General features: G+C 36.7%; 1 protein-coding gene across 4 annotated transcripts in view; it reads left to right on the forward strand.

The window, feature by feature from the left end:
- RBPJ (recombination signal binding protein for immunoglobulin kappa J region) overlaps positions 1–15,478 on the forward strand; it is a 57,161-nt gene extending 41,683 nt beyond the window's left edge. For 2 of the 4 annotated variants that reach the window (XM_030449498.1, XM_030449500.1), the window contains exons 4-12: positions 47–212; positions 1,323–1,497; positions 2,223–2,354; positions 2,999–3,136; positions 3,346–3,458; positions 5,522–5,662; positions 9,611–9,766; positions 10,465–10,568; positions 11,285–15,478. In XM_030449498.1, the coding sequence (XP_030305358.1) occupies positions 47–212; positions 1,323–1,497; positions 2,223–2,354; positions 2,999–3,136; positions 3,346–3,458; positions 5,522–5,662; positions 9,611–9,766; positions 10,465–10,568; positions 11,285–11,600 (1,441 nt within the window). In that variant the 3' untranslated portion in view covers positions 11,601–15,478. The remainder of the gene's footprint in view (positions 1–46; positions 213–1,322; positions 1,498–2,222; positions 2,355–2,998; positions 3,137–3,345; positions 3,459–5,521; positions 5,663–9,610; positions 9,767–10,464; positions 10,569–11,284) is intronic. The other 2 variants (XM_030449501.1, XM_030449499.1) reach the window with 2 other exon arrangements.
- The last annotated feature ends 564 nt before the right edge of the window (positions 15,479–16,042 follow it).

Below are 16,042 nucleotides of genomic sequence, written 5' to 3' on the forward strand. Positions count from 1 at the left end.
TTTTTGAAAGCTGTGTGTGATCTCATAATGTGTTTTTCATTTTCAGGTTCTTTTGTCCTCCTCCATGTGTATATCTTATGGGCAGTGGATGGAAGAAAAAAAAAGAGCAAATGGAACGGGACGGTTGCACGGAGCAGGAGTCACAACCTTGCGCCTTCATTGGGATAGGAAACAGTGACCAAGAAATGCAGCAGCTGAACTTGGAAGGAAAGGTAGAAGATTTTATTGTAAACTACTACAAAGAGTATTGTGGCTACATGGTGCACATTTCAGGGAATACTATTGTTTATTTTTGGAAACTTCCATAACATTGTAGTAAATAAGTGGTGTTACATGTTATATGTGGTGTTAAAAAATCCTTTAAGAACACGTAGGACAATTTAATAGGTGGATTTGCTTAACAGGATCATAGCAGGGCACTAACCTTTCACTTGTAGGTTGTTGATTCAGTCAGTAAGCTCTTAGGTTATTTGGTAGGCATCAGTGGTTACTGTAAGGTTTCTGGCTCAAACATTTTGTCCCTCTCCCTGGCTTGCATGAGTGCATAATCACATAAAAGAGGCATCTGAACAACATCTACTGCTTGAAGTGGTCTTTCAGTCCCTTTGCATGAAAATACAATTAAAATGCCATCTTAATAAATGTATATATTTTTTACAGTGATAAAAATTGCTACAAGATCTTTTAAAATATATTTGTGATTAATTTAATGTTGGGATAAAACAGGGAGCATGTGAGTGCTCATTTTTTCTAGCTGTTTTATTAAGCAATGCTTTATAGCTACCTAGTATTTCCAGCACAGTCTATTTAGAAACACCTCATATGTTGCTGAATAGGAAAAGAATAATGAAAGTTTTTTCTCAATGTTTTTTTTAAGCTCCTCCTGTCACCTAGTTTAAACACTTAGCTAAAAGTAACTTTCTAGTGTTTTGAAACCAAATTGATTCCCATCCTTTCAAGAAAAGTTGGATTCAACACATTTTCTGCACAGATATTGCTCTCTTAACCACTCAGATGGCTGTGACACAGCTGTATTCTTTAATAGTCTGGTTTCTAGTTCTGGTAAGGGTCTCTAGGAAGATGCTAAACTACTGAAGTTGAGTGCTGAACTTGCAAAGCTAAACAGTAGTTTAACATAACAGTTAAACAGCTAAACAGTTTTTAACATAAAATATATCCATATGGAATAGATGGAAGAAGCAGTTTCTGTCTGTTTTAGAAACTATTACATCTGATTACCTATTTTGTTCATAATAAAATATACATAGTTTACTGAGCTGTGTTGACTTGGAAGAAAAAAACCAGTATATTTTCACCTACAGAATTATTGCACTGCCAAAACATTATACATATCAGACTCAGACAAGAGAAAGCACTTCATGTTATCCGTAAAAATGTTCTATGGCAATAGTGACGACATCGGCGTGTTCCTCAGCAAGCGGATCAAAGTCATCTCCAAACCTTCTAAAAAGAAACAGTCACTGAAAAATGCAGACTGTAAGTACTGTACAGTTCTTTTCTTTAGCTATTAATTAATTTGCCTCTTAGTGATTTTTTTCTTACATATTCTAACTTCTGACTAAAAAAGTAGATACAATTAATTTTTCGGTTTCTGGTTTTGCTAACGTGTTTCAGAGTGGTACACAGCAGTGTACTTTAAGGTACTTCAACATTAGATATACACTGTATGCCCTGTTGAGTTTAATGCAGTCATCAGTAATTATTTAGTGAATATAAGGGGTCCACCAAAAGCCATCGCGAGGAGTAAATCCTTATAGACTAACACATAGAGAATTCTCTACTTTAGCTTTCTAAGCTGTTGGATCTCTTAAGCTGCCTTGATCTGGTGCTTAGAATGTTTTGATCAGTATCAGAGATGGCTTTCAAATTGTCATAAATCAGTAGCATCATGTTATCCCAACTGCACTTTGTCACATCACAGCCACCTTCTTACTGTCTCATGCCATTTTCATGTTGTTTTTACTTTCAATATCTTTTGCGTGGTTTCTTTTACGTAAATACTTAAGAAATCTGTATGGTGATGTTTCACCCAGATTTATTTGCTTACAGTGTTTTCCAACTAAAGATATCTCTGGTGCTAATGTGTAATTGGGAACATTTTTGCATTTCCTCCAAAGTTTTTGCCTGCATACCACTGGAGCACCTCAAGAGATACCCTTTTTTTTTTTGTTTTGTTTTGTTTTTCTCTTTCTCTTCACTAGTGTTCTTAAAGGCTCTTCCATCTGTGTTGGGCTGGAACCCATTCACCTATGGAATGTGGATCCCGGGGCCGCTAGCTTGCCACATGGCTAAAGGCAATCTGTTGCTGTGCAGTTCACACCCGTGGGCTCAGCGTATGCACTGTTGATTTGTATTCAGACAGATAGTTTTGATGGACAGTGAATATGAACCAAGTAGAAGAAGCCTGCCTCTTTTGATGGCAAAATGCTAGTTGCTGATTTTTTTTTTTTATAGGGGAGCAGACTTAGCATTTCTCTCTCTTGAATGATAAGTAAGTTCAGATCTGAGAACATTTCAAGTTGCATGGTTACGATTTTACATAGTTGTCTTTCGATTTATTGTGATTTGTAAGAATTTTTCTTTATACTTCAAATATACTTCAAATGATCACTGAAAATTGTCTAAGTACTTCACAAGGGCAAGCTAGAGCTTCTGCTCAAATAATCAGTTGTTGGAGAACTAGAAGCAGAAGGAGTTTTCATCTGGCAAGCATTGGCTCACTTGGCTAAGTGGCAAAATTCTTTGAACTAGCATGCCTTTGGAGAGCAGCCACTGTGTATGTTATTCCACTTGTAATTATGTGATTATTTTTGTTCTGTCACAAATACAACTATTTGCTAAATTAACCAATAGATGAGAATTATTTCTTGATTTCCAATATTCATTAATTGGTATGACTGTATTTGTGACTTTTTTGTTACTTTTCTATGTAATAATGAAGTAATTTTATAATCTCAAGTCTCTGTGTTCCTTGCAGTATGTATTGCATCAGGGACAAAAGTGGCACTATTTAATAGACTTCGATCCCAAACAGTTAGCACCAGGTATTTGCACGTAGAAGGTGGTAATTTCCATGCCAGTTCACAACAGTGGGGAGCATTTTACATTCACCTCTGTAAGTAAAAGTGAAGTAATATATTTTTTCACCTCCCTCCCTCCATCCCCACAAAAAAAATCCTGCATTTTTCCCTCCATACTAATTGTCCATGTGCAGATTTGTTTTGTTACTGAGTGTATATTTAATGTAATACTGTGATGTTGAATATTTCTCCTGTTGAGGGAGAATGGTGATTAAAACAATGTGAAAATTCCTGTTTAATGCAGTGGATGATGATGAATCTGAAGGAGAAGAATTCACAGTGAGAGACGGCTACATTCATTATGGGCAGACTGTCAAACTTGTATGCTCAGTTACTGGCATGGCACTCCCAAGACTGGTACAGTTTCATTTCTTCAATGCTGTAATTAATTTGTAGATGGCTACTTAGTGTAATTGCACAGTGGGATTTGCATTGTTTGCCATTTTTGGCTTTGTATGTTCCTTTTGGGTAACTACTTACAAGAGACTTAGAGGAAAGCAAAATTACAGGACAGAAAAATCAGCTCTACCCTGGTCCAAACCAGGACAGTAGCACATGTTTTATATGGAAAATGGTGTTAATTTTTTTAAAAAACTTGATTTATATCTGTGGATCTATTCTGTAAGCAAAGAATAGCTTGTAAAATAAGCATAGATAATTTTTCAGAATCCAGACCTGCCAAAAAAGTTAACCAGCAAGCTGTCCTTAAGAAGGTCTCTATTTTAAAAGCAGTAATGTAGGTCCAAGTGTAGCAAAATAATTCAATTATTGATCTGAAATAGATGATCTTTGTAGGCAGTAGGACTATTCAGTTTGTTGAGGTCAGCATGGCTTTGAAGCTGCTTTACTGATTTGAAGCTAAAAGCACCTCTCTACTTGTAATGCTACATAATTACACCAATATCATCATTTTGGACATTACTTAATGATGTCTGTTAAATGTGGAATGTTGGAGGTGCATTTGGAATTAGCCCTTCCAGATGCAGGCTTGATTATAACCAGTTAAGGTTTGTGAACCAAAAAAATTATTGCTGGATATACAGTAATGTTTATTATACATAAATTTAAGTATAATTGTAAGGTGGTTTCTCCTGTTTTATTAATTTGATGCCAGACTAAAAGGAACTTTATGTGGCTCATAAAAAGCAGTGCTTCATAATGAGATCTGTGAAATTGTGGTTTGCCAACACATCATGAATTTCATAAAAGTTTTGGCTAATTCCACTTTTATTTAGGAACAATTTTTAGAATGTGCCAATATGAAACTTAAAATTCCCTGCAGGCAGTTTTTTTCCCCTTCCCAAACTTTACTAGGACTAATGAGAAATTCTCTCCCAATATCAAACATGGGTAAAAAAGAAGATAGCCTGTTCAGAATAAATGGTATAAATTTATAATTTAAATTGTTTTTTTCTCACAAATTATGTTGTTTCACAGAAAAATCCAAACTGGACTATTGCTGATCTGGTTCAGTGCACATTAAATTCAGGAAGATCTCACTTTGTTTGGGGGCTTCCTGTTAATATTTCCTTATTGCCAAAAGGTGATGGTATCTTCTAGGATTCTAGAACCCTTATTTGTAGGTAGAAATACATTAAAACAAATTGGGCTAAAGTTTCCTGTTTTGTTGGCTATTGGGAAGATTAGAAGTCCCAAGGGACATGGTTGGCTTTGATTGTCAGCTCAGACATCCTCAAGCATTTTGGCTGCTGCTTCTGCTGATGTTGCATAAAATGAAATATAAAACTTTTTTCTAGAAGTTGAGTTAAAATTCCAAGCTACAAATTCCCACTGTCTGTAAGGGCATAACATTTTTAATTAAAAAAAAAAAAAAATTAGAAAATCTCTGAATTAAGTCAGCAGATATTTTTTCACTGAACTACCAGGTATAAGTAACAATAGTTCTTTGCAGTTGTCTTTAACTACTGTATAATAACCAACTGTTGTTAAGATACACTATGATTGTTGCTGCAAAACTTAAGGACATCTCAATACCTTTAAAGCATATCCTTTTTTTAATCCATTCTCATTCAGCAGCCAGTCTGCTACAGAGTATTGTTTCATCAATGATGAAAGCTTCTGCAAAAGTGTGTTGATACTTGACCCTACTGCTCTTTTATACCAGGCCAGGGTAACAAAAGTAGATTTTACAGAAGTTTTGAGGTTTTTTCCTGTTCTTATAGCAATAAAAGATTAAATATGTATGCATGCAGCACATTTAAGCTGTAGTATGAATGTCACTTCAGTGTTGTGTTCTAGTTTCAAAAATATTGAGAATTATGAACCTAATGTTGTTACTAAAACAGGAGGCATAGAATTTAAAATTTTTTTCCTTCCTTTACTAGCAGTAGATATGAAAACTCCAGTATCCTGAAGTACAGAAGTTGTCTGAAATCTGTATCTACAATTTTTGTTCACAGATAATTCGAAAAGTAGATAAACAAACAGCGTTATTGGATGCAGACGATCCAGTATCGCAGCTCCATAAATGTGCATTTTACCTTAAAGACACTGAGAGAATGTATTTGTGCCTTTCCCAGGAGAGAATAATCCAATTTCAAGTGAGTTGTTTAAAACTATTTCAATAGATGAGAATTGTGGTTGCAAAGTTTTCCAAAATATTAAAAAAATATGGATGCCATGGTTTTTGTTTGATTTGAATGTGAGTCTGATATTTTGTGTTTTTGAACCAAAATGGGATGGAAAGCAACAAACTTTCTGTCCCTTTCCAAATGTTTTTTCTCATAACCTTTCATGTCTGCCTAGACAATTAATTCTGTTTTTTCCAGTTTAAGAAACAGAAACACACTGTGAACTTCTACGTGGAATCATGATACCATGGCTTAATGTGCTGACGTGTGCCAGTGGAGTTAACACCACTTTCTTGTGTCTCCATTTCTAGATTACAGTGTACAGGAAGCTAGACTATTCATGGTGAATTTAGTAGAGTTGCATTCTTTTGCCTAGACAGCTATGACAGCTGATCACAGTGATTTGTAAAGCCACGAAAATTTGATTTCTGTAGAGATTTCTGTTCTCTCTCAGTCTTCAAGTATTTGTTTCTCCAGCAGGTGGAGAAAAATAACCCTAGCAAGTTACTGTAACATGGATGAACCTCTAGGGAGAGCTGTAAAAAATTGCATAGTGTAAAATTATTCTGACAGCTTATCCGTTAACAAGTCCTGTCTTATGTGTATGTCAGCATGGTTTTAGCAGACTTTCAGCATGATAATTCCCATCAGAGTGTGATCAAGTTCAGGCCTACCTAAGTATTGCAATTTTCTTTAACCACTGGGAGCAGCTCAAATAGCAAAGGGTATTAACAGGTAATGCTGTGCTCCAGGAAGATGTCCATGCTGGGGAAAGGCTTGAAACTTCCTCATGAGAACAGCCATAGCTTCTTGGGTAAGAAAGGCAGTGGAAGGAAAGAGAGAAGTTAACATTTTTAATGCTTCCCTTAATTTAAGGGAAGGTACAAGAAGGATTGGTAAAGGCTCAGCTGATTTCTGTCCTGAACTGGGACGATAGAAAAGAATATGAGAAGCTTGGTTTGTATTTCAGGAGACATATTAATGACTTCTGGCTCAGAGGAACCAAACCTATTGGTTGTACCCACAACACAAGCACATAGCTGGGATATTTTTATCGATACGCTTTCTTGTAAAGAAGAGAAAGCTGTGAAATGGGAATTTCTCTAAATCAGGACCAGTCTTGCTATTTGATCTTTCTTAAATTACTTCATGAGAAGGGCTCAATGAAGAAGCAACTCCTGCCTCTCTGACAGATGCTTTAGTTCAAAGTCTTGGAATTGCCTGTGAGACTAGCAAGGCATCCTGCCACTCTTCAGTTTCTGCAGCATGCGTGGAGCCTACTATGATAAGGGCTCTGAACTTTCCACTGAGATAGAAGTACAACCCACTATTGAATAAAATCTGTTAGCTTGCACTAGCTTGCATATGTTAACAGGCTGTTATCACTCTTTGGTGTGTGAAATCACTATGGAAGATAAACTTTCTATCTGTGACAGGAGAAAAATCCCATTTTATCTGTTTTTTCTTTTGGACCAGAACACCAAGACCAGAGAAACATGCATCATCCACCTGCCTGCTTGCTCTTAGGCATTTACTGTTGAATTTACAGTTCTAAAGTAGGAGTTTAGGCAGACTGTGGGCACTGTAAAAGAAGAAAAAATAACCACGAAAAAACCCCACCCAAATTTTACTTCAGGGCTGATAGATCTGTTCTGGGTCAATGGGAATATCCCAGTATAGAGACCTTGGTGTCTTAAAGCAGAGAGGTGGTAAGTTGGCAGGTCAGTATGAGCCTAAAAAACTTCAGATGCTCAAGTACCAGCCAGGTATCTCTCTAAACATGTCCGTGTGTTCTGAGGAATACAGAAGGAATTTAACTGAAGCCTTACTGGATCAGAGCACAGCCTGGATGTGTGTCTGTCAGCAGCAATAGATGGTGCTTACTGGAAGCAGGCAAACCTGGTCACTTTATGCAGCTGTACTCTACCAGTATCCACACTTCTTGTATGAAGAGTTTTTAAAAGCTGCATCCCTGACTCTGTCAGTATTGCTGTGTCCATGTGTAGCCCTTCAGTTTGATTCCTTTTGAATGAGCTGATGCTCCCTTTTTCTGGAGTATGCTGTGGCAGGAAGTTCAAAAGGTTTCCAGTCCTCTGTATAGTAAACCTTTGCTGGACTTGTTTTGAATTAATAGTTTCTGTGAGTGATTCCTAGTTTCAGTTTTGCAGGATTTAGTGAACAGCAGTTCCACACTCACCTTACACATCAACATCTTAGTTTTTTCTCTCAAACTGGAGTCACAGTCTTCTCAGTTTCTTGTAACATCAGCAGCTCCTTTATGAATTTATTTTTCCCTTCTATACTTTCTCTTTTTTCATATCAACAAGACCAAAACTGCACACAGTACAGAAATAGGAGAAAAAAGGATTTACACTGGCAAAATAATACCTGATACCTTGTTCTTAATATTTTTCCTAATGGTATCCAATGCTGTGTTGCTTCTTGTGGCTGCCCCTGAGCTGGTGGTATCAGAAAGCTGTCAGTGATGACTCCAGGATCCTGAGCTGTTACTATCAGTTCTAAGTTCAGTATTTTGTGGGCATCATTTACAGAATTTTTCTTTAGAAACCTCCCTTTTATCAAAATCAAAGCTCATTACCACCTTTTTGCACTCCATGTTAATTTTATGTCTTCCTGGACATGGTATCACTTGCAATTTTAACATGGTATCACTTGCAACATTTAACCACCCAAAAAGCTTAAGAACATGCAGAAGTTTAAATATTTGACTTTACCAGCACACTGTTGAGGATGCTCAACAAAACTGTTCACAACACCAGTCATAGGGAGGGTTGTCATGGCATTGTTGGGTGTTGTGCATTTTGGAAGGAGAATGACTGCAAAGTTCTACATCTTTTGCTTTTTGTTTTTTGTTTTCCTATAATTGGCTTGCTCTTAAAAGAAAAAAAAAAGCCTGCAACTTTTTCTAGTCCATTATAGCTTAATTTCTTCAATACCCCTTAAAATAGAGCTATCTTGAGAGGTTTTTTTGGTTGGATGAGTTATTAGTGTTTGGTCTTTTGCTGTTTTGGGTTGGGTTTTTTTGGTTGGGTTTTTTTTTTCAGTCTAGATATATTCCTTGGATTCCTGACCAAGTACAACCACTAGCCCAGCCATGCCAAGTCCACCACTAAACCATGTCCCTTAGCACCACATCCACACAGCTGTTAAATCCCTTCAGGGATTGTGACTCCACCACTGCTCTTAGCAGCCTGTGCCAGGGCTTGACAATCCTTCTGGGGAAGAAATTGTTCCTGTTATCCAACCTAAACCTTCCCTGGAGCAACCTGAGGCCAGAACATGCACAGACACAGAGCTGGGCCAGTAGGGAGAAAGCTGTCAACTCTGTCAGGTCCACTGGGAAATTGCTGGAGATCTATGGCTGTGAACTGTTTCCCTACAGGAACAATTAAGCGTGGGAATGTGTGGGTGTTGTTTTGGGGCTTTCTTTTGAAGGACTTGATGAAAGAATGCATGCTTGCTTTGGAAAATTTCTAGATTAAAAGTATTTTTCATTCTCCACTTGTTTTGTTTTTTTATGATGGTGATTTTAGATTTTAATCACTTTGCATTAATAAAATGAGGTCTAACTTAAAGTAGCTACTTGCAGTTGCTGTATTTTGTTGGTTATTGGCTATTGAATAATGTTACTGAACTAAAATCAAACTAGGTAATTAACAAATGGTTTGATAGATGACAGTGTCATAAGTGAGAGTGACAGTGTTCTCACAAGTTTCAGTTTTCTACTAGTTTTGATGAAATATGTGACCGTTTCTTTAGGTCAGTTTGTTAAAGGAAAAACATAAAGACACCTTTTTTTGAAATAACAGCTGTTCTTCCTGACTGAGTCAGTTTATAGTTGTGTGACTTGGCAAATGAGTCTGCAGGTCAGATTTAAAACTTTTCTTTGTCTCTAAGGCCACTCCATGCCCAAAAGAACCAAATAAAGAAATGATTAATGATGGAGCTTCTTGGACAATCATTAGCACAGATAAAGCAGAATACACATTTTATGAGGGGATGGGACCGGTCCATGCTCCAGTGACACCTGTGCCTGTTGTAGAAAGTCTTCAAGTAAGTTAACATTTTTTAATAAACTCCTTTATATGGTACTATTTTTGTAATACTAATTTAGCCTTTATGATACTTCTGTGAAATATTACACGAAACCATTCTTACTAGATTTATAAATAGGAAAATTAGGTTACAGTTACTTTTCTTACCCACATTTCAGAGTACATGAGCCTATCCATCAAAGGAATAATATTAATATTGTTCTATACACTTAAGATTTCATAAAATACTATGATTGTGTGGTACCCTGAGGACTTCTGCTTTTGTTTGAGTATTTGGAAATTGATTTTTGGCTCTTAAGACAGCCAGTTGTAGATGAAAAAGAGACAGACTGAAACCTTATTAAGAAAATCAGCCTCAGAACTTGAAGTTTTCCTAACATGTTCTTTGTTTCAAAGCTTTTTTGACTACTATTCTCACTGACCACTGTTAAAAAATTAGAAGTTCATTCAGGGTATCAGATTAATTGGCAATATCCCCTACGTGTGTTACTTCTTTACAGTTCAGTTGTGTAGGTTTGTTGCTTTCAGTTTCATTGAGTTGGTAGAAACAGCAAGTTCACAGTTCTTGTATGCATGTGAAGAGGTTTTTTTTCTGTTGCTTTTTTGTTTGTTTTTTGTTATTTGAGGGATGATATTTGTTTTTATTAATAATGGGTTTGTATGAATTTTTTCTTATTCTACTTACTCCCTCTCCAGTTGAATGGTGGTGGGGATGTAGCAATGTTGGAACTTACAGGACAGAACTTCACTCCAAATTTACGTGTATGGTTCGGGGATGTGGAAGCTGAAACCATGTACAGGTACAGTATTTCCTACTACTTTTATGATGATTACATTTTACTGGATCCTTTGAAGTGTACATAAGAGTATACACTCAAGTGGGTACTTTATGCCCTGCAGAAAAGGATCTGAGTACTGATTGACAGCAGATTCAGTATTAGTCTGCAATGTGCCCTGGCAGCCAAGAGAGCAACCCCATCCAGCTTGCCAAAAGAGGTGACTGTGCCACTGGATTGGTGCAGCCTCACTATGAGTTTTGTGTGCAGTTCTGGGCCCCACAGCTTAAGAAGGATGTTAAGGTACTGGAATGTGTCCAGAGCAGAGCAACAAAGGTAGTGAAGGGCTGGAAGGCAGAGGGGTAACCTCATTGCTCTCTAGAGCTTTCTGAGGAGGGGAAGTAGAGAAGGAGGTACCAATCTCTCCTCCCTAGGACTGTGTGCCATGACATGTGGGAATGGTTCAAAGCTTCACAGGAGGTTCAGACTTGACATTAGGAAGCATTTCTTTACCAAGAGGGCAGTCAAACCCTGGAACAGGCTTCCTGACTGCCTGTCAGTCTTTAAGAGGTGTTTGAACAGTGCCCTTAATAATGGACTTCAACTTTGGTGAGTCTTGAGATGGTCACGCAGTTGGACTAGATGATCGTTGTCAGTCCCTTCCACCTGACCTACTCTGTTCTGTACTATTATTTAAGGCTTAAATTTCATTATGCTCAGTTGAGTTTCCTGTTTTACAGATGTGCAGAGAGCATGCTATGTGTTGTTCCAGACATTTCTGCATTTCGAGAGGGCTGGAGGTGGGTCCGTCAGCCAGTCCAGGTTCCAGTAACTTTGGTCCGTAACGATGGCATCATTTACTCCACCAGCCTTACTTTTACATACACACCAGAACCAGGGCCACGACCACACTGCAGTGCTGCTGGAGCAATCCTCAGAGCCAACTCAAGCCTCATGGCTTCCAGTGAAACAAATACAAACAGCGAGGCAAGTTACACAAATGTCAGCACAAACCCAACCAGTGTCACATCATCTACAGCAACTGTAGTTTCCTAACTACTGTTGTTTGTCTGGACTTAAACTGACTTTTAAGTGCTACTTTCAAGAGAACTGAACAATTTTTGTGGTTTCGTGGGGAAACACCTTTCCATTTTGGGTGGTATTATTTGAACCTTGTTACCTGCAAGTGCTGATCTTAAATATAGAAGCCACAATAAAACAAGAAAAAAAAAAAAAAAAAAAAAAAAAAAAAAAAAAAAAAAGAAACATCCGAAACATAAGAACTTTATTGAAAATCTATTTTTCAGCTGTTTTTTTAATGGGCAAGAAACAAAAATGTGGCTGGGATACATGTTGAGCAAACTAGAAAACATAAACACAACATAGTTTTTATGGACCAAGGAACTTGTATAAGCTTTAGTATAAAAGGTACATTTTCACCATACCTTTTTTGTATCACAACATATAGTACACTTTTGTTACCAAATAGTTTATATTTTTTTTTCCTCTGAGCTTTTGCTCTGAAGTATATTCAGGTTCCAAGCCTGACCATGCTTGTATAATCTAATTACCATACTCTTCCAGTTTTAAAAAAAATATATATATTTTTGGTCTGTGGCTGGAACTGTTCCTTTTTTTAAACTGAAGTCTTGTGACTTTTTATGAACTGAAATTGTTTTTATTTCAGCAAGTAGAACCTTGTAAAGGCCAGCATATTTTTTTTAAGATTATATGAAGTCTGTGCAAAAGCTTTAAAAAATGCCTCTGCCTTGCCTGCAATACATGCAATGTATGTTAACTTTAGTGCTCTGTTTTCAGTCATTGTTAATAGTTATTTCTGTTTTCCTTTTTTAAATATGTATTTATAGTGATAATTCATGAGGTTCTAACATTACATGAGTTTTTTTAAAGTGGCATCTCAAGCAGTCATGTTAATGATTGTTCGTGTCACAGGCATACATTGGTGTTTTTGAAGGGTTGTTACTGGGTTACTCCCCCTCTTCCTTGCTCAGTCATATTGCATCTGAAACTGTTTCAGGATCTGTTCAGGTTTTTCTAATCTTGTACATAATTTGTATTAAGTGTAAGTTAAATGTTTTATTTTGAAAGTGGAATGTTCCCAATAACTTCATTTGGCAGCATGTCTTCTGTCTTGTTGGCATGTAACTAAAATACCATGAGATGTGCTACAAATGGGATTGGTAGGTGATGTCCTTCATCACTTAAGAATCACAAGCAGCATGTTTTTATTTCATACTGTTCAGTAAATTAGGCCAGACTTTGGTGTAACACTTGTATTAAGAACGTGCTTTCATTGTGAAGTGATCGTACCATAATAACTAGAAGTAAATTTTATTACTTAGAAATGGGCAAATAGAAAATCATAAAAGCACTATGAAGATGTCAGCTCCTCCCACCCTCATTTTCTGTGGGTTTCTCTTTTCCTGCCAACAGCTTGTGCAACATTCAAGTCTTCTCTCCATCATAAATTCAAGGCTCATTTGCACTTTGACTTTGTTGGTTGTTTCATTTGTTTTTCATTTTGACTTTGCCATGTTGTGTCCCTCCTTGCAGACCTGCCTGCTTCATTTGTATTTGAAAGTTTACCCTGGCAGTTCATCTGTAGTCCCAGAACCTAGGCATAGACTAGAGGACATAGGACAAGTTCCAGTAGTGTGATCTCCCTTTTTAAAAGCCAAAATACAATTTTTATGGTGTGTTCAGCCTTTTCTGTACCCTGAAGCAAGAGCCACAGCTGTATAAATGTGAACCTGTGGCTTCCTACAGTGCATTACTTACAAGCTTCTCTGTTGGCCTCTTTCATAGGGTGTTTTTTTTTTCTGACCACTTAACTGCAGTTTCAACACCCACCACGATTTTTAAAGCATTGTCTCTGCACAAGATGTGTGTCCTCTGATGCTCCATTCTACGTGTTTGCTTTAGTGCTCCATTGTTTGTGTGCAAACTGTGTGGTTAAAGGAAGAAACCAGTTGTAAAAGTGTATTTAGGTAATAGTGAAATCGGTGCCACTGTCCTTTTAAAATGTGCTTGTATTCTACCACAGGCCTTCATATTTGCTATTCTTTGTTACAAAACTTATTCCCATGACACAGTCACAATGCTGGTTCTTAGCACTACTGAATACTGCCTCACCTCATCTCTGTTTCAGTGACCAAGGGCAGAATTCATTGAGGCCTTATCTCTGTTTTGAACTGTTTACTTGCAAATCTGTTTACCTTCATGTGTGCTATAAAATTTCATTGTGTTGTGGCAGGAATCATTTCACAGTGTTTTTGTTAGAACATAAGTATCTTACAGTACAGCTTCATTCAAAAGCCACAGATTTTCATCACTAACTAGACTGAGAATTAAAATAAGTGATATATACCATCAGACTGAGAGGGTATTCAAAAATAAACCATGATAGACACACAGCAGGCAAACCATACCAAGCCTTTTAACCTACAAAGACTATTGAAAATATCTTTTTAGAACTTGACACCTGCTTTGATACTCATTGTTTTAAAATTTTTACATATAAATGCAATACTTTTTATATTTCAGTTTCTTCACTTGCAATAATTTTGCCCAATAGTTAAAATATCCCTTGACTTGTAAAGAACCCAATGAGTTACTCTAATTTCTGCTGTTCTACACACTACAGCCAAGTGGGTGTGGAAAAAGAGACTTAAGTTCTGCTTACGAGACCGTTTTTTAAACCTCATTTTTCCCTTGGGTTTGTGGCTCCATTATTGCCAGTAGTTATGCTGTAGTACAGAAGAGGTCTTCCAGGTCCTTACTGTTGTTAAGATGTCCAGTTGTTCAAATGTCCTATCTTCCTGAACTTTTTCCTGTGGGGTGATACTGTTACATTTATTGGCCTTGTGAGCTGTTAATCAGTTTTCATTATATTAACAATATCTTGAGATTTTGATGAAACTACTTTTAGAATGTTGCAGTATGAAACTATTATAACTGTTCAAGTCTAGCTGTTGAGTCTGCTGTTAATTCTCTATACATAGAAATTGAGTCTGTGTTCAGAATGTTGTTAGAGTTCCAACTATAGGAAGAAAAAGCAAATTAAGTGCTCCAATTTAGCTATGCCTTTTCTTGTGTTCTTTTGTTTGGAACTGCATTTCAGAATTCAACACTAGTGTAGTCTTTTAACAATCTGCTGCTGATGTTCTTCCTAATTTCTTGCCCTGAGGGCATCCCACAACTGTAATACTATTCTGTACTACTTTTTGTTGCATGATCAGAATGGTTACCTGAAAAGACATGAACTGAAGACATAAATCAGTCGATTCCCCATATGCAAAATATTAATGACAAGTGAAACAAATTAACTATTGGAAGTTACCCACTTGCAGATTAAATGACTCCATAGAGGTGTCCATCTTGAAACTACGACACTCTTCAATTATTAACCATATTATCTACTTTCTTTCAGAAGCAGCTGTGTTTATGAGTACTGAACAAATGTGTATGCTTTCATGTGCCAGATTTTGACTTTGTTTTCAAGCACTGTACTGTGGGATTGAGTGGCAGCTTTGTTAGAAAAATAAGTATATTAGGGTTTCTACTTAACCCTTTTAGGACTGAACAATTTCTTCTCTTAAGAAGCTGTAAAATAAGTGAGCAATTCTGACTTTGTAAACGTTCTGTCTGTGTTCAGCACTGCATTTGCCCCATCTGGAGGTGCTATGCTAATGTAATTTTTTTTTTTAAATCCTGTAGCACGTGTATACATTCAGTCTTAAAAGGGTTATTTTTACAAACTGTGCACCTGTAAAGTTTCTTAGCAATAAGGTAGAAAAAATGAGCAAGTTTTTACCATAATTTTGTAGAATTAATTGCTCAGTTCCATATTTCATCAAGAAAAACCCTGCAATATGGGCAGTTTTGAGGATTAAATAAAATTGAAATGTAAACCACATGGAAGTGTTTTTGTCAATTGTACTCTGTGTGTCTATGTGCATACACTATCGGGTTTTGATTTTTCCTCCAAGATAAAACACCATGTTACTGTTGATGTGACAAACAAGCATCTGTACAATGATATAAAAGTAGTTATGATGTGATCAGGTGTTGAAATTGCCATGTTTTTGTGGATTTTTCTCAATGTTAACCAAGAAACATGCTTTGTTATCAGTTTTTGCCACGAACAGTGAGGTCACCCAGCGAACCAGAACAACGCAAAAGAAGACCCAGCCCCAGGAGTGGAAAAGTCATCAGTAGTTGTGAGGCACTGCACATTGGACTCCACTTAAATGGGATATGGAATGTCCACCCATAAATCTAAATTTGTTTCATTATTGTTTATATTATGGATGGAGTTAGAGAAGAAACTGTTTTTTTCCAATTATGTAAAAAAACAAAAAAAACCAAACAAACGGTTCACTTTTTTATATTATTTATTAAATAAGAAAAAAAGGCCTGTGTTTAATTGTTTAACTTTAGCAACTTCATTATTGCCACTAATATACCTGCCTTGTTTC

The sequence above is a fragment of the Calypte anna genome, chromosome 4A, assembly GCF_003957555.1.
Source record: "Calypte anna isolate BGI_N300 chromosome 4A, bCalAnn1_v1.p, whole genome shotgun sequence".
NCBI classification, from domain to species: Eukaryota; Metazoa; Chordata; class Aves; order Apodiformes; family Trochilidae; genus Calypte; species Calypte anna.